Source organism: Dryas octopetala, chromosome 9 (assembly GCF_963921425.1).
Source record: "Dryas octopetala chromosome 9, drDryOcto1.1, whole genome shotgun sequence".
In the NCBI taxonomy this organism is placed as follows: Eukaryota; Viridiplantae; Streptophyta; class Magnoliopsida; order Rosales; family Rosaceae; genus Dryas; species Dryas octopetala.
This window is the reverse complement of record NC_141374.1, coordinates 8,080,811-8,103,022: the sequence shown is the minus strand read 5'-3', so window position 1 is coordinate 8,103,022 and position 22,212 is coordinate 8,080,811. Positions and strand designations below refer to the sequence as shown.

The 22,212-nt window shown below is 35.4% G+C and overlaps 2 protein-coding genes and 1 long non-coding RNA gene across 4 annotated transcripts; all 3 read left to right on the top strand.

Annotated features, from left to right (window-relative positions):
- The first annotated feature begins 289 nt into the window (after positions 1–289).
- LOC147273634 (uncharacterized) lies at positions 290–9,570 on the top strand. Its single transcript, XM_086228245.1, has 11 exons — positions 290–438; positions 732–785; positions 2,907–3,065; positions 3,186–4,816; positions 4,896–5,013; positions 5,114–5,326; positions 5,428–5,640; positions 5,738–6,694; positions 7,476–7,661; positions 7,924–8,109; positions 8,404–9,570. Exons 1-11 carry the CDS (start codon positions 379–381, stop codon positions 9,568–9,570), a joined length of 4,944 nt encoding a protein of 1,647 aa, XP_086084371.1. The 5' UTR covers positions 290–378.
- A 1,958-nt stretch (positions 9,571–11,528) lies between these two features.
- On the top strand, positions 11,529–12,965 carry LOC147273633 (uncharacterized). The gene is made up of 3 exons (XR_015119666.1): positions 11,529–11,677; positions 11,888–12,026; positions 12,349–12,965. It is a non-coding gene; the product is annotated as an uncharacterized LOC147273633 (long non-coding RNA).
- A 1,659-nt stretch (positions 12,966–14,624) lies between these two features.
- On the top strand, positions 14,625–18,496 carry ABA4 (abscisic acid (aba)-deficient 4). Of its 2 annotated transcripts, XM_086257642.1 has the most exons (7): positions 14,625–14,705; positions 14,843–14,957; positions 15,454–15,682; positions 17,323–17,423; positions 17,838–17,966; positions 18,063–18,151; positions 18,247–18,496. In XM_086257642.1, exons 2-7 carry the CDS (start codon positions 14,913–14,915, stop codon positions 18,398–18,400), a joined length of 747 nt encoding a protein of 248 aa, XP_086113768.1. In that variant the 5' UTR covers positions 14,625–14,705; positions 14,843–14,912; the 3' UTR covers positions 18,401–18,496. The 2 variants fall into 2 exon arrangements, with proteins under 2 accessions (XP_086113768.1, XP_086113767.1); XM_086257641.1 differs by lacking the exon at positions 14,625–14,705 and having other exon boundaries at positions 14,727–14,957.
- Positions 18,497–22,212: the final 3,716 nt, after the last annotated feature.

Below are 22,212 nucleotides of genomic sequence, written 5' to 3'. Positions count from 1 at the left end.
ACTAAAAATGCATTTTTCACTTTTATTAGTTTTGAAACTAAGTGTCATGTTTTCTTATAAAAAGCCCAAATGGGCCAAAATCTTTAATCAGAATCGCGGAAGATTCCAAAATCGACCAAGAGCAGTACTTTTGGCCAAAAAAGGGAACACGAGCAGTACTTCTCAATGCCCAAGTGTAATTTGACTTTCCTTTCCATGTCAAAGCCTGTGATCGCCCTCCGGCTATAAACTGTGACATCCAAACTTATAATCTATCCAATAAATCAGAGGTTCAATCATTATGTTACTTTTTCTTTTCTCTATTTATAGGTTTCGTTTTTGATTGCTTTATAAAAATAGCAAAGAACTAAACAAAATCAGTGACGTAGTCGAAGGACTATGGCTGCGACGTCGTCTCAGAGCACTATGGCCACTGCTATAGGAAGTTCATCTTCTAGGGTAAACTATGAATTCCCACTCTAGCCACTTTATTTATTATTTTTCTAAACAGCACCAACCCAATTTTTGTTTTGTTTAATTTTGTTGTATTCTTTTCCATTAAACCATGAATGGGTAGAAAATACTTTTGTTTCTAAGTATGAATACTTTATTTTGTCTTTGAGAAGGAAATTCATGATTCAGAATAAACAACCAAAATTGAATTAAGATTTTGAGTATTGGGTTTTGTATATTTTTATTTTTATTTAAAATTTCCTTGTTGGGTAAGACTTTTCTTTTGACTTTTATTGCAGGAAGAAAGAGAGGGAGAAGGAAGAGGGGTGGAAGCAGAGGGAGACCCATATCATGTTTGATCCTTCTTCCTTTTGTTTGTATTATTTTCTTTGCATATGTGGTGAAATTTGTTTATATATGACTGATTAAATTTGCATGATTTTAGTGAAATTTCAATGAAACTAGGATTTGAATATGACCTGATAAAATTTACATGGACAAATTTCATGGGGGGTAAAAAGAATGTGATTTGTGTGACTTGTTGGCTCTTTCGATATGAACTTTGCCAAAAAGAAAAATTCTAAAAATGTAGTGTGATATGGAGGTTAGTTTAGCACAAAATTTGGATTAAGACAGAGCCTCGAAAAGATATTGGCGGCAAAACGTTAGCCCCATTTAGGATTATCGCTGTTGATATATGATATCAATTGTAATAAGCTTTAACTGTGAAAGTTGAACATTTGGAAACCCAATAATGGGTTTTAATTCTACTTTTAGGATATCACTAGAGTATAATAGTTCATACACTTTGAAGTAAATGCAAAAGCCTGTAAGATTTGATTTTTGGGATATAATAGATATGGTAATCTTGCCATTGTTTTTGTTCTGCATGAGTATCTCTATACACAGTTAATAATTTTGTCTGCTAAGCACAGAAACATTATTTCATACAAACCTGGATGCACTACTTTATCCTGTATCATTTTTTAAACCCCAGAAATGAAAATAAAAGTATAACTCTTTGCATGAAAAGTTTAAAATAGTTTAATAGTGTGCTCAGTATCCAGCAATTTGTTTTTTTCTTTTTGGGATAGATTACAAGACTTTATTAATCAAACAGAAATTGTACAATACTATCTTCAAGTTCCCTTTCCTGTTATATACTGTGTGAATTCTTTTGTGAAAAATATGGTTCATCATGTGAGCGCACTCTTTTCTCAAATTTTATTTAGCAACTTATGGCACACAAGCAATTTCATATCAAATATGATATTAATTTGGTATGTGGTCTCTGCACATGAAGCAGTTTCAAACTGGAAGTGCATGAAGGAACAGAGGAAAATTATTTGTAATTTGGTACAAGTTTAGTTATGCATTTTCCTACTTTGCTTTAAGTATCTTAGAACAATTTGAAGTGGATGTGGTTTTTTTTTTTTTTTAATTATTATTTATTATTATCCTTTTACTGTTTTTTTCTTTTTTATTTTTTCCTGGATTGAAGAATTTGAGTGATTTATCTTTGTCCCATGTCCCAATTTAGGATCTAAGACAGATTATATTTCAGTACACATACCTATCCTCAATGCTGGACGCAGAACTTATATTTCATATTACATAGATAGCAGCTTTCAAAATGTATGCATATCTATTTTCTTGTGGAAGAGAAGCACTTCGTTTTTGAAGTGATCTGCATATATCATATATTTGATGCTCTTCTTATTCTGGGGTTTCCCAGTAATTCATTGCATTCTTAGTAGATTTTATTATTTATTATGTATTTGTTTAGATCTTGTTGTGATTGGCTGATCTTGGAAAGGATTGTTCATTACTACCGCGTTAGTTTATAGTCTACAAACATTATATGCCCTAGCAGTACCCATAGTTCATTGTTGATATATTCATTAGTTGATGCAAAAGAAGAGGGAGTTATTGGACAAGGTAAGAGATGTTAAATCTAATAATTGACTTTACAATTTTGGAGGATTATCAGTAACCATTCATTAGTAAATGTTTTTTTGACCAAAAAGAAAAGGTCATTAATAAATGTTTAACCAACATAAAAAGGCTGGCTAGGAAGGGTTGGAACAAGAAGATATGTCATACATATCAAAATACTGATTATTCGTAGTGCATCTGTTGATGATCAACATCTTGCTTATATTTGATGGTTGAACGTATTACACATGCTGACAAATGCACACATAAAGATGTTGGTTGTGAATAATTTTTTCTTGGACCTTACTAATTACAATTCCATAACTATCATGCATTAACGTGCACATCATGTGTTCCCCAACCTGTGGTATAAACACATGTGAAGTAGATTTAAGTAATTTCATTGTTCAGTAATCAATCCTGTTGGCTGGACCAATCTCCTTTGAAGCATTCTATATATGTTATGGGTTCGCATATGGTATGGGCTTACAAATATTGCTCCAGCTCATATTATAAATACCTTTATTTACTACAAACAGAGACAAATAGCAAACAAGCTGGCTGATGCTGTGATGAAGAAGCTTGCAAACTCAGACCCCTCCAAGACCCTCACACCCGATCACAAGAATTACATCGAAGGACACCTTTGTAAATTGTTCCCTGTGTTTCGCATGCCTGACCACCCCACCTATGCTGTGGTACCACTCTTTTATATTAACCATACTTCTCCAGTAATTGTAACCAGAATTTTTTTCTTCTCCCATAATGAATTTTGTGATTGTTACAAATTTTAATTTTGCAATTTTATATATGTGTAGATGATACAGACAGCACTTACTGAGTTGAATGAGGAACATGGGTCAACTGAAGAAGCAATATCGAAATTTATTAGAGAGCATTTTGACTGTTTGCCATGGGCTCATGCAAGTCTCTTGAGTCACCACTTGAAGAAGCTTAGTGAGAGTGGAGAAATTGTTATTACCTCAAAAAATTGTTATATGCTTCCGGCCAAAGGGAATGATTCTCTTTCTAGAAGAAACCAAATCCCAAAACGAAAGAGGAGTGAAAGGGGTAGGGGAAGAAAAACAACAACCAAAGGAATTGAACATAAAAAACTAGCAGAAGAACAAGAAGTTGAAGTGACTGAACCACAGAGGGAACATGGGCAGCAAAGTAAAGAGCCAAACCAAGAAGAGTCGTATAGTAAGCTGATTGATGATCAAAATGGATCTTCAAAGCGACAGAATGAACGACAAGATGAAGCGAATGGACAAAAATGTCAAAAACAAATGCAAGAAATTGCAATGATTGTTGAAGAGCAGAATAATGCAAAACAGAATTATAAAGGGACTGAACAACCAGTTGAAGTGACTGAACAACAGAGAGAACATGGGCAACAAAGTCAAGAACCAAGTCTAGAAGAACAGCATAGTAAGAAGATTGACGATCAAAATGGATCTCCTGATGAACAACAAGATGAAGTGAATGGACAACAAAGTGAAAAGCAAATGCAAGAAATTGCAGTCATTGTTGAAAAGCAGAATATTGCAGAACAGAAATGTAAAGTAACTGAACAACAGAGAGAACATGAGCAGCTAAGTCAACAACCAATACAAGAAGAACAGCATAGTAAGGTGATTGACAATCAAAATGGATCTCCAGAGAAACAAATTGAACAGCAAGATGAAGTGAATGGACAGAAAAGTCAAAATAAGAGGCAAGCAGTTGCAGTAATTGTTGAAAAGCAGAATATTGCAGAACATAAATATAAAGTGACTGAAGAACAAGTTGAAGTAACTGAACAACAGAGAGAACATGGGCAGCAAAGCCAAGAACCAAGTCAAGAAGAACAGCATAGTATGGTGATTGACTGTGGATCTCCAGAGCAACAAAATGAACACCAAGATGAAGTTAATGGACAGAAAAGTCAAAAACAATTGCAAGAAATTGCTGTGACTGTTGAAAAGCAGAATATTGCTGAACATAAATATGAAGTGACTGAACAACAGAGAGAACATGGGAAGCAAAATCAAGAACCATGTCAAGAAGGAAATAATAGTAAGGGGATTGACTATCAAAATGGATCTCCGGAGCAACAAAATGAACAGCAAGATGAAGTGAATGGACAGCAAAGTAAAAATAAAATGCAAGACATGGCAGTGATTGTTGAAAATCAGATTAACGCAAAAATGAAATATAAAGCAACTCAAGGACAAATTAAAGAAAGAGAGGATGAACTAATTGAAGAACAGTGTCAAACTAAAGAACCACAATGTGAAATGATTGAAGAACAATTACAGATTGAAGGTTCTGAAAGACAAATTCAGCTACAAGAACAAGTTGAAGATATCGAAAAGCTGACAAAACCAGGACAGAAAAGTGAGATGATTTCAGAACAAAATCAGCTGCAAGAGCAAATTGAATTAATATGCAAGATCGTCACTTCTGGGTTTGCCATTTTCTCTATATTCAACATTGGTTGTGTTATTGTTTATTTTGTGCGTGCCTTTGCCTCATTTCATAAACAGCAATATGCAGGAGTTATTATCCAAGAAGCAAGAGAAAAATGCAGCTATTACGATCAATTCAAATCCTTTTCTTACAAGTGAGAAATTGCTGCACCATGGTCCATTACCTCTGTCTAAGGTAAATGTTGAAATTTGTTTATATATAATGCAATAACTTCCTCTGGATTAAACTTATTTAAGCCTGTTATGTTTTCTTTTGTATTTGTTTTGATTGACAGGAGGATTGTATAGAATTGTTGATGTTGACAAATAAGATGCAGGAAAAGTTGTTGGTAGCTATCAAGCTGTGGAACACAAGGGAGTCAAACCATAGCTCTCCAAAACCTATTATATACTTAGGACAAGAGAACGATGCAGCTAGTGCAATCAATTCAAATCCTTCTCTTACAAGTCAGAAATCGCCCCACCATGGTCTATTACCTTTGTCTAAGGTAAAGGTGGAAATGTGTATATATATAATGCAATAACTACCTCTTGGTTTAACTTACCTTAAGCCTGTTATGTTTGTTTTTGTATTTGTTGTGATTGACAGGAGGATTGTATAGAATTGATGATGACGACACATAAGATGCAGGAAAAGTTGTTGGAAGCTATTAAGTTGTGGAACACGAGGGAGTCAAACCGTAGCACTCCAAAACCTATTATAGACTTAGAGCAAGACAAAAATGCAGCATTTGCAATCAATTCAAATCCTTCTCGTACAAGCCAGAAATTGTCCTACAGTGGTCCATTACCTTTGTCTAAGGTAAATGTTGAAATTTTTATATATAATATGCAATAACTACCTCTTGGCTTAACTTACTTAGGCCTGTTATGTTTGTTTTTGTGGTTTTGATTGCCAGGAGGATTGTATAGAACTGTTGATGTCGATACATAAGATGCAGGAAAAGTTGTTGGAAGCTATAAAGCTGTTGAACAAAAGGGAGTCAAACCATAGCACTCTGAAACCTATTATGGCCTTAGAGGAAAGACCAATGGCAATTGCTAGTCCTTGTGGAGAGAGGGAATACAGAGTTTGTGGTTTGCCAGCACAACAAAAGCAGCAACCTGAGATCTCTGATCAAAGAAAATCATTTGAATCCCAGCCAAATGAAATGTCAGAATCTCTTGAATTACCCATCGAGTCATTGAATCTTGAAATGCCCATGGAGTTATTTCCAAAGCAGGGAAAGCTAGCCAACAGTGGTAGTCAGCAACAGGTGCCCAAGTGCCAGAACAAATCAATTAAGACTTTCCCTGATGTTGAACATCCGCAACAACAGGAGATTGGAAATTCAGAAAGTCTGTTAGAACTGTCAACAATGGAACCAGAGAATGGAGAAGTATCCGGGCCTGATTTAAAGAGAACTAGTCTAAACTTTGAAGCAAAGAATGAGAAAGAAGAGCAATTGGTAGTTCAAAATGCTGAGAGCCATCCTGACCTTTGTAATCAGCAGAAGCTGTCTGTATCTCTGCCAGCCACAAGTTATGAGGATGTGTCCTTACACTTGCCAAAGCATGAGCTGGATCCGAAACTGAAGAACCAGCAACCAAAGCTTCAAAAGCCAGAAAGACCTCAAGATGTCAAATTACTGTCAGTTGAGGGAGGCTATAAGGCTCATGAACCCATTCCAAACATTATGGTAACTTCTGTTGATTTTCCCCAGGCATCTGAGGAGCTTGATCGCGATCTTACTATTCAAGAAAATCCTCAAGAGCTCCAACAGAAAATGCAGTCATTGGGTCAAGAAAAGCAGAAACATGCTATTCATTCTGGTGTGGATCGTGTGGTGAAGGCACTTGATTGCCAAGTAGAAACTGTGAGAATTATCTTCATCTCTTCTAAATTTGAAATAATTAAAAAACTCCAAGTATAAAAGAAACATAAGTAGGATGAGTGAAATGTGCATCAAATCCCGACTAACATTATCGAGCAAAAACCCAAAATTCAATCAAGTCAAAGCTTTACCCGAACAAGAAGATCAACACTAAAAGGAATATCTCTAAAATGTTCAAAAGAAGCTAAGAACTTAATTCTATCCTAAATTAAGGCCATTTCCTCCTTGCTTTCAAAGCACCTCTTATTGTTTTCCAACCAAGCGGTCCATATAAGAGGCAAATTGCACATCTCCAAAGAGCCATGGCTTTCTTATTTCTCCTCTAGAAACATTACCTCCAACAAAAATTTAACAGTTTCATGGACAAACCCACTTCACAACAAACACACTCAACAACCAACTCCACATTCATGTTGTGAATGGGCAATGTAAAAGGGTGTGATGCACACTCTCCCCCTGTTTTTTACAAAAAAAACACACCAATGTGGCAATAAGCAAGCCAGGGGTCTTGTTCTGTGTAGCACGTCAGAAGTATTTATCTTCCAATGAATCATCTACCAACTGATTCATGGTTGAGGAGGAGCATAATGATCCCTTAAAAAATAATTTCAACTAAATTGATGCTTAACAGCTTGAGGAGGAGCTCCAACCAGAAAATCAGATTCAAGAAAGTTGGATACAATCCTCAAAAAATGACTTGATACTATGAACATAAGCATCATTAGTGCATGCAATTAATAATTCAATTCATGCATTCTTTCAGGATGACAAGCAGCTGGCAGAAAATTTGATGAAAGAAAAGGTTGCCGAGCATGAGCTGACACCAAGTGAGCAAACATGTCAAAAACAACAGGAGGAACAGGAGCAACAGCAGCAGAGGCAACTACATCCTCGGGTTAAGAAGCCATCTGAATCGGATTGTGGAGTGGCAAAGGCACCTAAATTCCAGGTAGCAGCAGTGCATCTTTCTCTTGAATTAGTAGCTACTTCTGATTAACATAAATGAAATGAAGGCCATAGATGAATTCTTTGATAAATGATAAATATTGTTATTCACTTAACTATGATGATAGCTTCTCTCAAGTTATTTGCTATTAGATTTCATAATTATTATAAATGTGGGAAAGATGGTTGAATAGAATTTTGAAACTATTAACATAATTATCATTGGACTCTACTACTATTAATTTCAGTATCATACATTCTTGCAGGATGGGGAGGAGCAGCAAGCAAAAAAAGCTATTGAAGAAGAGACTGGAGAGTTTGAATCAATAGCCACTAAGCAATCATGTCAAACACGACATCAGGCACGGGACCAACAGCAGCTGAAGGGACTAGGGCCTCAGGATCAAAGGCCATCAAGTCCTGATCATCAAGCAGTGGCACTTGCATGTCAGGTAGCAGCAACTAAGTTTCATAATTTTGTAGCTAGTTAAAGTTAGTATGAATCGGAAATAGACTGCAGAGATTTTGTATTCATAGAAAGTTCCAAATATGAATTCAATTCCTTTGATTATTCATGGAAAGGACTTTGTGATAGAATCTTCAATGGAATTGGACATAAAAACACACACACAAGTACAAACATATTTATATACGGGTGCATGTGAGTACATCCCTTTACTTGCATATGCATGCATGTAACAATTAATAAAATGTTTGATATGATTCCAATTTCTTGTATTACCCAGGAACTTGAGCATGAGCATCAGCCCAGAGATCCAGTACAGGAAAGGATTATGAAGCTTGGTCATATACATGAGCCAGCACAGCAGAGGAAATTGCGTCCACGGGGCCAGCGGCAGTCCAAATCTGAATTGTCAATCATGACAACTATGGTGGAATTATCACCTGCAAGGCATCAGGATACCCAGGTACCAAAGCTTCAAGAAATTGAAAAGCCTCAGGAGCTTAAGACATCAGCAGCAGGGGGAATGGGCCAAACACAGCAGCAGAGGCAACTTCGTCCTCGAGGCAAAAAGCTGTCTGAATCTGAACAAATTACGACTAGATCTATGGCAATTGTGTCACCTTTACAGCCTCTGCATGAGCACTATCCACTGCTTTCAAACACTGGAAGTTCTCAAATGCAAAATCTGGGATTGGAAAATTCATCTCAACTGAAGAAGCAACAAGTAAATGATTGTAATCAGCGAAAGCGGTGCACACCAGAGCCAACAACAATGTCAAGTGCCTCCGGTTTAATGATCGTGGATGATTTATCTCAACATATGGTGGAAAAAATGAACCATCAAGGTCAACAAAAGAAATTTAAATCCAAGCCAACAACAACAGAAGCGGGAGAATTGTCCAAAACACTAGAAGAGTTGAAGCAGCAACAGAAGCAGAAGCAGCTGCGCCATATGCAACTACGTTCACACAGCCAAGGTGCTTCACAATCTGAACCTTCTGTATCCATGACAGAATCATTGCTGTCACAGCACCACTGTGAGAAGCCACCAGAAAAGAAGCATCAACGCCTAGGGAGGCCTCCAAAATTGAATCCAGAGTTACCTTTAAATGATGAGCATCATGATGAACTGCAGAACCCAAAGCGTCAAGAGCGGAAGAATCCTCCTAGACGAAAGGGAAATGACCAGCAGCCACAAAAGCGAGGAAGAGGGAGGCCACCAAAACTGAATGCAGCTCAAACAGGGGATGTATCATTGCCTTCTAAGTTTCAGAAGCAGCAGGAACAACCACAAAAGCGGGGACGAGGGAGGCCCCCTAAGTTGGATTCAAATACTGCATCAGGGAACAAATTGACTTCAAAGAACCAACAGCAGCAACAAAAGCCTCGAGGGAGGGGAAGGCCTCCAAATGAACCTAAGAAAGAAAGCAACTATGGTTTAACTTGATTATATTTTTTAGAATAGTAAGAATCATCTTTCTTTTTTTTTTTTTTTTTTTTTAGTGATAAAGTAAATGTCAATTAATTCATGATCTTTCTGCAAGGACTTATTACTTAAATATTCCAGACTCGGTATTTTATCGTCTAAGACAATGCACGATAACTTTGATAGCTGAATCTAAGAAATGATTGAATTATTTCATAACGAGCAATGGCAATGTCGATAATGACTTTGGACCCGTTGACCAAACTGAAATTTGAGCATTGGATGTTGAATTATTGGAGCTGAAGTTTTAAGCATTGAGATTGATTGTCAAGAACTGAATATTGACATTTTAAGAACTGAAATTCTAGAGCTGAATTTTAAGTACCAATCTTGGTTAATAATTAAAAAAGGTTTTGGTCAGGTATTTTTCTAAAAATCAAATGTTCAATTTTCTGGGGGTGGTGGAGAGTGTTATAAAATTTCCTTTTCTTGAGAAGATGACTTGCAATACTTTTGGGATAATATGTCCTGATATGCCAAAAGGCCAGATTATTTCTTTAAGGTAGTGGACTGCTTCCTTTTTCTCCTACTAAGCTAGTCCAGAAACTTTGATTGTGTGGTTAGGTTGCTTTTCATGCCATTGCATTTCTGGAAGAGTCTTTGTTAGCTAGTTTAGCTAAGGGTGTAGATAAATTTAACAGACTGAACGGAGCTTAACTGGATAGGAACCTTGTTTGTTTGCTAGAGTTCATGTTGAGATTAATCTTGAGAGTTCTGCTTAAGAGGTGCTTGGTATTTTATTGGGTAGAGAAGTCCTTTAGGTTGTTTCTTGATTATGAAATCACAATTTCTGGAGTCACAATTAAAGTAATTCTTCTGCTTCCACAGAGGTTTGCACTCCACTCAGAAAAAGAGGCAGGGAAATCTTGGAACTCAAGTTAGTTCCACAAGCTTCCAATAAGTCCAGGCCCCACCAGATTAGGTAGACCATTGCTTTTTTAGCCATATGTATATGTAGTGATTATGAATTCACCATCCATTGAGCAGAACTGCAGAAGCCAGTAGGATTGGGAGAAATTGCCAACCAATTTTTGGATGTTGAATCAGGGGCAGGCATCATTTCAAACTCACCCTCAGATTGGAATGAGTTTTGCTTGATTGCTTTTCAAGGTTGCCCAAGTTGATCCTCTAAATCAGCAAAAATGGACCTGATCATTACATGACATTAATGGAGGGCTTGCATTTTTAAATATTAGGGTCGACATTAAAACTCTTTAAAATATAGGGGCACATTGAAAAATGATCAAAATCATAGGGTGCAAAATTTAACTGACGCTTTAAATATTCATATGTTGTCTCATGATCTTCTTGTCTTCTAGTTACAAGTTCTTGTGCTTGTGGCTTGGACTAATTTCTATTTTAGTCCTTGTGGATTTAAAAGTTTTCATTAAATCACTATAATTTGCTTCAGTTTATAATTAAAGTTAAATTCATAAACCAACAAAATTTTCTAATGGTTTATGATGTGCTGCGTAGAGTTTTCAATCGTCATCAAATCGTCACAAAAGTTAAGAGATTACAAATTTAGTGTTAATTACAAACTAAAATAAACCGCATAGATTTAATTTAAACTCTTGAAACTGCAAACACTGCCGTGAAAGATGGCCTAAACCAAATGAATCAAAGTGCAAATGCAATTTGGCCTATAAATAGAAACAAGCTCGTACAACTTTTTTATCTTTATGCCGGAAAATAAACTATACTTTTTGTAGACAGAACAAATTAACTTGATTGTTTTTTTTGGCCAAAAATTAACTTTATTGTTAATGAACAATGGCTCAAAGGGACTCACCTAAAAGCGCCACGTGGGGCTAGGGTTATCACCGTAAAGTCATTTTCTTTCGGCCTCCACCCATTAAGGTAGTTCTATAAATACTTAAGTTTGGAAGAAATACAACTCAAGTCGCACTCTTGGCCTCTTGCTGATATAGTCCGCCGCACTGTCATGGGCTCTCAAAGTCGAGCTTAACAAGCTTACTGATGGATCGATTGGTTGGGAAATCTCAAAGATGTTCTCTATGGTGTAGATTATGTGCTCGATTAATTTGCGTTCCTGCTCAAAAGAAAGGTATACAACTTCTTTTCACGTTGGAACTTACTCGCGTGTGTTTCACTTCAAAATGGGTCATCAAATCAAAGAGGTTTAAAACTGCATCTACGGGGATAACCTTTCTCTAATCTCTTTGATTGCACTTCCCATTTTGAAGTGAAACATACTAGTGAATTTCAACGTGAAAAGAAGTTGAGTACCTTTCCTTTGATACTGCCACTGCGACAGTTGAGCAGCTTTAGGGATGCAAATCCGTGGAGCACATCATCTACATCGTAGCCAATATCTGCAAATTCATTTTGGCTGCAAGGCATTTGAGAACCACAGAACTTAAGAACCAGATGCCTCACCTCTCTTTGAATTTCAGGTAGCTATCAGCTACTTCTTATATTGTTGTTTTCATACTAAATATTGCTATGTTATTCTTTTTGTGTATGTTATTAAATTCAAATCCAAATGGTTGTTAAATTTGATGAAAGCATAATTTTAGTTGCGTTATTTTCTTACAAAGGACCTTGTAAAACATATTAATGTTTTAAGGTGTTCTTTTTCCCTCTGATCTAAATCTTTTGACCCTAAATCTAATGCTTATTGTGTTAGATATTACTTTAATTTAAAGAAGAATATTAATATATTTATCAATGTCTTGCTTACTCTCTCATGGATTCTATTTGTTTAATCTTATGCAGATCAAATTCCATCTTTGCCATACTGTAAGACAAAGTTAACAGTAGATGTTTTGTACAATGAAGTATTGTCAATAAACAAACCATTTCTCATTGCAACCGCATCCAAATGAGGATTTGGTACCCAAAAAAAAGTGCCCTGACCAAAAGGATGAGAATGCAAATTTTTACCCAAATATTTGTATTCTTAATAAGTCATAACAAGTGCAGATTTGGAGGTTGCAGCAAAATCATGAGGGCGTGTTGTATTGGAGTTTGAATTGTAGTGATGATGTTGGAGCTTCAAAGTGATCTGTGTGGATGTTTTAGTGACTTTATGCTCTGTTATTGATGTTCTTGTATTAAAACATGTTTCAGTAACTTTTGCACTGTATTTGAATCCCTCTGGTTTGTCTATCTATGCCATTTGGTATCAAGTTAATCACATTGGATCTCATATTGTACTAAATTGGCAGGTTATACGTTATTTAACCATTCTTTAATTGTCAGAGCAATTTGTAAAAATACATTCATTGAATAAAGCTCTTAATAAGTTTTTTATGAACTAGTTTCCTAAAGTTCATCATCTTGTACTTGTAGCCCAAAATTGAATGGTGAATTTTAGCAGGCAGGCCTTGCTCTCTTTTGCATGCAACAATAACTAAAACTAAAAGTTATGTTCTATATTATCAGAAGTATAAAGAAGTTGATTTGTTGAGCCTTAAAAGCCTGAAAGGTAAGGCTTCAACCGATCAACAGGCACTTTTGAATGAGTTTGTAAGCCACGGTGTAGAGGAGGCTAATGGGGCGTAGTTGCGTCATTGATCTTGGTCTGGCTACTATACAATTAATACCAAGATTGGAGTGATTGAGCTTACGAAGAAAGGCCAAATTTCACTTAGTTTAGATTAGGGTTCACTTTTGTCTCTTTTAATTTTGATTATATATTTTACAAATAGTTGCAAATTAATGAACGAAAATACTAATATGTCCTTAAATTGTAACAATTCATTAAGTTCAAGATCAAAATTAGAACAATTGAAACTGTATGGATCAATATAAAACTTAACCCAAACTATAAAGATCAATATTAAACTCTTACATTTTTTTTCCCAATAGCTAAATACAATAAACCAATACATTTATCCTATTTTACTTGTTATTTTGTTTACAATTTTACTTGTTATTCTTTTTCAATATTATGAGCAAGATATATAGAGCAATTGTTATTCAATTTAAAATATTAAATGAACAATATAATATTAGTACCGAATACGCAATAAAAGAAATAACAAACTACCAAAAAAACCCTTGACATGCTAATGGAGTTTTTTTTTTGTTTTCCAACTTTTAGGAAAATATCTTTTTAAGATGACAGCGTATATTAACTTCGCAATGAGCTTTCAAATGCTCATCTTTTTTTTTTGTTTTTTTTCTTATGTAGTTGCACTGGAATTGCAGTTAATATAGCAATGCTAAAAGGTATAGTTACATATTTGGATGTGCAGGTGAGATTATATTTTAGGGATTTATGATTGTTTCATGTACATTTTTTAATATTTATTACGGTTAAAGGAATATTAGGATTACATATGTATAACAACATAGTAAAAATGAGTGCAACGAAACCTAAACTTTAAGTTGTTGGAGGTGTAGCTGTAAATCCAGGCATCCGAATTCGAGTTTCAAATTCAACTCTTTGAGCCAGGCAGAAAGGGAGGTAAAATTTTTTGTGAATTCCCTAGGCCGGCGTGGATTGTCTGCTTTTGACTGGTCCAAGAGATTAGTCTGGTGTGCAAAAACTAGATCAGGACACTCTCGATTACCTGAAAAAACAAAAAAAAAATTAGTGCAACGACAATACAAACATACAAATTTTTGTTTGAGCATTCACACACGCTCTTTAAGCATTCAAACGCTCTATTGATCATATCCTTGTATTTGAAAATATTCCGCACTTTTAACTCTTGGGTAGCTCCCTCAAAAGTCTATTACTCAAAAGTCAAAACCTCAAGAAGAAATAAATCGTAATTAAAAGGCTGTTTTTGGAAGTTTGATTATTTAATTAATTAATTAAATTTATTTGTTGTTAAACCAGTTTAGCATATCTTGATGGGGGCAAATGACTCCATCTAAGGCTATCATTGACTCATTGGCTCATTGCTGCATTTTTTTTTTGTAATTTAAAAGACTGAAATGATAAAATTGGAAAGTTAAGGACAATTTAGGTGGTGAGTAGAGTGACTAATTTCTGGGTGTTTAGCAGAAACAAACAAATGTTATGCAAGTGGGTTGTTCTTGTTCAACTTTGCTCTCGTCAGTCGATGTGGGAGGTGGGTGAGTAAATTAGTGTTGCTACGAGTCTATGACAGACAGACAAAGTTAGTGCTCTTGTACCCTCCTTTCCTTTTTTTAGCTTCTCTCTTTCTGTCTCCAACCTTCGTGTCAGCACAGTCTATCTCTGAGTGGAAACTCTACTTTATTGTATTATTGAATTTCTTTCTTTTCCTGATGTTAGTGCAGCATTTATAGGCGAATGAAGCAGCCATTATTGTTGTCTTCCTGGGTTTTCTGGTCTCGGAACAAACATGGCCTTCTCTTCTTGCCTTTGCCATTCTCCAATCTCACTCAAGGTATGGTTTTTTTTCTAAGTTTTTCAAGCTTCATGTTCTCTTCCCTCCAATTCTTCATTTGGGTTTTTTTTTTTTTTTTTAATTTTATTTGTGTGATCTTTTCATTTTGAATTATAGTTTTATACTGGGTTTGTGTGAATTTTAGATCCACTTGAAATGGGTATCTGGCATAGTTTGGAATTAGTTATGTTTTGTTCAATTTACAAGATCAGAGTTGACAATTCATAATTTTTAGCTGCTGAAATTTGTGTAGATATCAAATGGGTGTTTCCTCAGTATTTACAATTTGGGTATGCCAGCATTATTTCTCTTTGCCATTAAAATTACTTACTTGGTCTTCTTTCGTTGCTTGCTATGTAAATTTTCCAAATGGAACTTTGAGATCAAACAACTACTTTGAGTTGAAAACTTCGATAATAATTAAATTGGTTCATGTGCATTTACTTATAATTTAGCTGGGGAGCTTCTCTTAGAACTAAAGTTCTGTTTCTTATAGATTGACCACACTAAGAAGACTATAAGACCTTGGAGTAATGATGGAAGGGAACAAAGGTCCACTTCCTCACTCAGAAGTAATACCACTGGACTCTTTGGTCAACAGCTTGTGACAATGGGAGCTCACTTTCACAAGGACTGGAGTTTTGTAGGAGGTTCAAGAGTGACTATAAGACCAAAACTTGAGAGATCCATTCCACATCAAAAAGGCTCTGGAGTATATGCGTCATGTGATCCTTTCTGCCACTTTTAATTATTTTTAATCATTTATTATTCATTTGCAATGTTGGGTGGCTGCATTAAATCCTGCTATATATTGTAAAGTTTAAAAGTAGTTTTATGGTTGTTAGTACCTTGTATTCCATACTCATTTGTAGTACAGAGTCTTCACAGAGGTACGTGAGGAAATAAGTTAGGATATCTAACTGTATGAGGATCAAAACCCATGAATATCTTACGCATAAAACATTTAAGTGCAAGAAATTATGAAAAATGGAAAAATTGTGAGCATGTTTTGGTAGAAGTGACATTTAAATACCCACATATGTCCCAAACAATTTACAAGTATTTGTATGACCAGAGAATGCTGTAACTAGCTTTGACAACTTTGATAAGTTTTGTAAGAAAAATTATATTTTGAGTTCATATTTAGGGATTTCAAATTGATTGACAACTGCAACGACATTGCAAATCACTATGTCTATTGATAAATTGGGTCTTATAACATCTAGTTGCATAGTCCTTTGCATTAAATAAAAGGCTCAAAAGAACTACAATCACCTCCCCCCCCAGCGCCCATTGGCATCAATGGGAATATGTCTCTAATTATGACTATGAGTTATAGTATGATGTGATAGAATCGTTTAGGGCTTCATGGATTTTTGCATGAGTGACTGAATTTAAGTTTTGAAATAGCTTTCCTACCTGAACCTTGAGGTGTTAGCCTCTGAGAGTTGTAAGCATTAGTAAAGGTCATCTTAGCTTAACAAATTACCTTCATTGGTCATTAGTCATTGTAACAGTTGACTGAGTTCTCTAAATGTTTGAAGATCCTTCTCTAATTTCTGCTTTATTGTTCAGGAGAGCAGTCCTCTTTACTCCAGTTTCTTTCCTATATAACTGCCATAAACTATTTTGGGGATTCTACTTGTCACCTTTCAATCCTTAACTGAAAACAATGTGTAAATGCTTTCCCTGTCCATTATTGCAAGCTCTGTAGTTCTGAGGTCTCATTTTTTGGATACAGTTAGTGCAATTTTAGGCTGAAGGAACCCATTAGATTAGAGACCACCAGGTTTTAGTTGATGATGGAGCAACTGAATGGTTATTTAAGATGACTGAAGTTAATTACTGTCTCTTGCTTGCCAAACTGACAGTAGATCAATGTCAAACAAGTATTAGTAGCCCCAGATAGATAATTCTTTATGCCAATCTCCTTATGACTTAGTACTTGGTGTGCCATGTTGCATGAGGCTGCAACATCCAGTTCTTCAAGGTTCTTCATTTAATTTATAAGAAATACCTTTTTTCTAGTGTTATTGTGTTGGTATTTTGGTACTAGTGGCATCAAAATTTTTGAGAAAAAACAGAGAGCCCTATTCTGGTGGTTTGTTGTTTGCTCTTTTGGTAACTGATTAATTACTCTTGGACTTTTTTTTTGCCTGAATTTCCCTTGGGCTTGAATTCCTTTAAAAATATACTAATAGCCTTGTCATATGATGCATATAAGTTTGATAATTTTGAAGTTTAGACATTACTTGTTATTTGATCCATTTATTTGACGTTAAGCCCCTCATGTTAGTGGGAGGGCTGGTGGTAGGCTTAGTTGCAAATATTACAGATGAAAATAAGGTTGATATTTTTTTTTCAGGGTTGGCAAGTTCTCAAATTGCTAGCACTGCTTTTACTTTGGGAACAACTGCAGTTCTCCCATTCTATGCACTCATGGTTCTGGCACCTAAAGCTGAACTAGTATGTTTTTCTGTATTTTTGTTTTTTCAGTCCTATGATTCTCATTCAATGTTGCAGCATGCTGATTAATCATTATGGATTGTTGTAAGTAATTGAAAGCTGTTTTATGAATGCTTCAGTCATATATATGTGCATGCTTTCTTTTTCCAAATTTCTTCGCAAATAATTGTAATTCATTGTTTTGTGCTTCCTTGCTTTCCATATTAGTTCATAATTCTTCACAAATTGAATCCTTATGGTTTTACATTTATTTATGTCCGAATTACATTTTCCTCAATCTCCTCAATCCTCATATTGCTACCCATGCGTGTCTTCAGGCTGTAAATCCTTTGTTTTTCTTTTTTGTTTAATTCTTCAAGGTTTGCTCAATTCAAACTGATGAACCTAAATTGTTTCAAATCACGTAAAATGCAGACTAAAAGATCTACAGAAAGTAGTATACCGTATATTGTGCTTGGAGTTCTCTATGCTTATCTACTATATCTCTCTTGGACTCCTGAAACGCTACGGTTGATTTTTGCAAATAAATACTGGCTGCCAGAGGTGTGTATTAGCATATACAAGTTCAGCAATCTTTTCTGATGAGTTACAAAAATTTCTTATACAAAATTTTATTTTCTGCCTATGCACTATGTGCAGCTGCCTGGTATAGCTAAGATGTTCTCCAATGAGATGACATTAGCTTCTGCCTGGATTCACTTGTTGGTTGTTGATCTCTTTGCTGCAAGGTAGCTCTCTCTCTCTCTCTCTCTCTCTCTCTCTCTCTCTCTCACACACACACACACACATTCTCAATTCTAACACTCATTGTTCATTCATCCAGGCAGGTTTTTCGCGAAGGACAGGAAAACCAAATTGAGATGCGACACTCAGTTTCTCTTTGTCTGTTTTTTTGCCCCATTGGAATTCTTAGTCATGTCATTACCAAGGCACTGACTAAAAGCGCGGAAAGTTCCAGCAGACACAATATGCATTGACAAGTAAATTCTGCTGAACCAATCTAAGATTTATAGGTTGTTGGAAACAAAACCTTGATTTGAATGAGATTCCTAATTTTATCAGCAAATTACAAACATGTTGTGTCTTTGCAAGCATCTCATGTTTTCTTCATCAAATACATTGACCCGTCACTAATCATAAAATAGATTTGAAATTAGTATAGTTGTTTGGACCTATCAAAGTAAACGGGCCTAAGGAAATGAACCCAAACGCTAAGACTGACAATGGCCCAAAAAAGAAGGAAAAGCGTCCAACAAAGACCCAGGCAACCAAATTAACCCTCCGCCGTGGTGAGCAGAGAAAGGAGTAACCCTCGGCCGTGATAAGCTGAGATAGGCAAAATCATCGACCGTGACGAACCAAAAGAACAAAGGCCTTGGCCGAAAACTTCCAAGGGAAACATCACTTTCATACCAGACCGCCCATCACCTTTTTATGTTTGGCTTCTGATCATGTTAATTACGAATATGTGCTGGAATGGCTAGATTTGTGGTCAAAACCACTATCATATATCAGCCCAGTTTGCAGCAAGTTCAGTTTACATTTATTTTTCTATGTATTGTTTTTATCTTAGTCCACTACATTTGAATCCCACCGGTACTAATTTGAATTTGAGCACACCATCACCACGCAATTAGATCAGTGAAGTCCTAGAGTTACTAGGCAAGAAAAGAACTTAGGGTGAGTTTGTTTCTTACTCAGCCGAACGATCGCAGTGAGAGATTGGGCCAAAAACGTCTTACAGCGAGTCCAAATACAGGTAAATTTCAAATTTGGGCCCAATCAAGCCCAGGTTGGTGGCATGCTCGCAGAAGCCCAGACGAAAAGATCCAAATGAAGCCAGTTTTTTTGGCCCACCCACAGTCGAAATATTTTTAGCTACAACAATAGTACAATATAATATTTTGAATTTAAAGTGATTAGATCCAATCCGTTATTTGAAATCCATCCATTTCTTCTTTTTCTTTTGTATACAAAGTAAAATGGTCTAATCTTGGAACACATAGAAAATATGAAGGAAAGATGAAACAAATAGTGTGATCATCCAAATCATACTCTTATACTTGAAATAAGAAATGATTTACATATTAAGCAATAGTTTGGCATGATATGTCGCAATAAAATAATACTTTTAATGCTTGTTGCATTAGATAATAATAATAAGACACTTTTTTTAAATAATAATGTTTATTGATTTAAATGTTTTGGTTTATGTAAGAAATTGGAGTAAACTAAATATGTATTGATAAAAGTTAGGTTAAATTGTTGTTGTATTTGATAAGAGGTGAAGTTTTGGTCACTTTTCAACTAAAATCATTACCAATAGCTAAGATTTGCTTTTTATAATAGAACTCATTCAATTATTATATTTAACTCTATATAGTTATTTAAAGATGATGGTGGCTCATAAATACACAAACCATGTCTCACCCATTCTCTCACTAATCATGTTAGTACTAGGCTTTAAAAAGGCTGTCACGTGTCGCTCCTTGAAAAATCGAGCCAGAAAGAAGATCACAAAAGTCAAGATAGTCAAAATCTCGGTCGAGAAAACCACTTCTCAGCCTCAACTTATTTGCTACGTCCATAACTTGCCATCCAACATTCTTGGCCAAGCAAATCAAGGGACAAAAGGAATAAAGAGTGATATCACCCAAGAGACAAACTTTGAAAAGCAGCACAACAAATATCACTGTCTCAGGCATAGAAAGGACAAGCGTGGAAAAAGGAACAGCTGGCATAATACAGGGTTAGGTAAAGAGCTTAAAGGGAAAAGTGGGATTCCATGGACCCTACATGTGGAGCCTATCTGAAAAGGAACCTTGAAAAATCCTAGCCACAAGACTAAGAAAAGAGAACTTTTTAGAAGATTGAAGGATCATCAACAACCCCCAAAAAATAAAACTCAAATCCCAAGAACTTCTTCCGAATATTCAAAAGCATTGCCTATTCAAACCGATTCTCTCAAAGCTTTTAGGTAGTTGTCAGCCTATTATCACCATCTTTGTTGGTATTTACCTGTTCTTCAGACCATTGGTTTCTTTCTTTAGTATTTCCTTTTTTCTGCAAGAGCAAAATGCTTTTGTCACTTACCAGTTAATAGCTTTTATTATATTTCTCGTTTTCCATTTGTGTGAATGTTCAACTATGAACAATAAGAAAGAAGTTTGCTATTTTCTTGAACTGTTGGTATGAATGCACATTTATTTATTCATATGTTTGACTAGTCTCTTACTCTTTTGAGCTCTCAAGTTTTTAGTGGCATTTAAAAGGTTGCTATCTTTAGACTTTAGTTATTACCCAACGAGTAAAAGCCAGTTATTTCCCAGATTTGTTTTCTGCCAGTTCTTCTTTTGGTTATTATTTTTATTTTCAAAGCCTATTTTCACAGAAAATGACATGATTGGGTTAAGGATATGGTGTTTGTGGTAAGAACTACCATGAGTTACCAACCTCACCCACATCACATCTCCCTTATTTTTCACTTCAAGTTATTTGCTTTAATTTGAGTTTGAGTTAGGAAAAATTATCAACCACTTTTGAATTTACACACAGAGTCCAACTCCACACAAATTAAGCGAAGTCTTAGCACTAGACTAGGCAAGAAAAAAGCATCGGCCGAGAGTCATTGCTGAATCTCAGCCCACAATCGTCTGACCTAAACCTCGGCCCAGTTCCATTCTCGGCCGAGGTTTCCCTGTTTTGATTCCGTCCCTCGTGGATGGTGGCATGCCCGAAGCTCCTTGCCTACGTGGCATAGGGGATCACTTTTTAAGCCAAAACACATAGAATGTCATTTTATATATAGAAAGCATTGAATATGCAAGCAAGAAAAAGGCTTTTTTGGGCTCTTTCTAGTGAGCAACATTGTGTCTTCTTCTATATGGGATATGTTTGTGTCACAATTTTACACCGTTTATTTTATTAGGTGGTTGAATGAATATTTTTTGAAATTTTGCAAAATAATTATTTTGGTGACATTATCGAGATATCTAAAGATAAAATCGAATAATAATGATGCAATTATATCAAAATTAGGAAAGTTAAGATGATATCTTTAGAATTGTGTTCGATCATTAAGGTTTTCCAAAGAATCCTTGATCCGAAAGTAGAACTTTGCCTTGCCATCAAAATTATTTGATAGTGTGGTTATTCTATCTTAATTTATTTGCTTTTGGTTGATTAACATATTAAGGACATTAACCAGTTAGTATGTTTACATTGTATCATATTATTAAGACTGGTTTTACAAATTTTATTTATCAATTGAAGTAACATTATTTCATTTAGAGCACTCCTACATTTACAAAATTTGTTCATCAAAATTTTGTTCAAATCTGACATTTTTTTTTGAGCTTCATTTATTACATGTGATTTGGTAAACATATCTAGTGAATAATTTGGTGAGTCTAGAATTATTGGTTTTAATTTTATTTATTAGCTCATCGGTTTCGATCCGCTCCCCCCCCCCCCCCCCCCTTCCTTTCACCCCTATAGGCCTCTTTCCTTGGCCTCCTTTTGTAACAAAAAAAAAAAAAAAACAAACAAACAAACTAGATATATGCACTATGCAATCGCTCAGTGAGTAAATCTGGTGAGCTTAGGATGATTGACTTATTACTGACTTGGAATCTCATTTATTTCTAATAAGTAGAATACTGAGTTACCAACGTTGTAAAGAGAAAGACGGGCTTACATTATTGTATTATCTAATCTAGGAAGTGCTCTTTTTTTGTTTTTTGGTCATATTTAATGTGGGAAGTTGGAATCTTAAAAGCCTCAGTTTCCA

Coding starts and splice junctions, on each gene's coding strand:
- LOC147273634 (XM_086228245.1), top strand. CDS start 379: ATGGCTGCGACGTCGTCTCAGAGCACTATGGCCACTGCTATAGGAAGT. Junction 439..731: donor TAGGAAGTTCATCTTCTAGG/GTAAACTATGAA, acceptor CTTTTATTGCAG/GAAGAAAGAGAGGGAGAAGG. Junction 8,110..8,403: donor CAGTGGCACTTGCATGTCAG/GTAGCAGCAACT, acceptor TGTATTACCCAG/GAACTTGAGCATGAGCATCA.
- ABA4 (XM_086257642.1), top strand. CDS start 14,913: ATGGCCTTCTCTTCTTGCCTTTGCCATTCTCCAATCTCACTCAAG. Junction 14,958..15,453: donor ATTCTCCAATCTCACTCAAG/GTATGGTTTTTT, acceptor TGTTTCTTATAG/ATTGACCACACTAAGAAGAC. Junction 18,152..18,246: donor GTTGATCTCTTTGCTGCAAG/GTAGCTCTCTCT, acceptor TCATTCATCCAG/GCAGGTTTTTCGCGAAGGAC.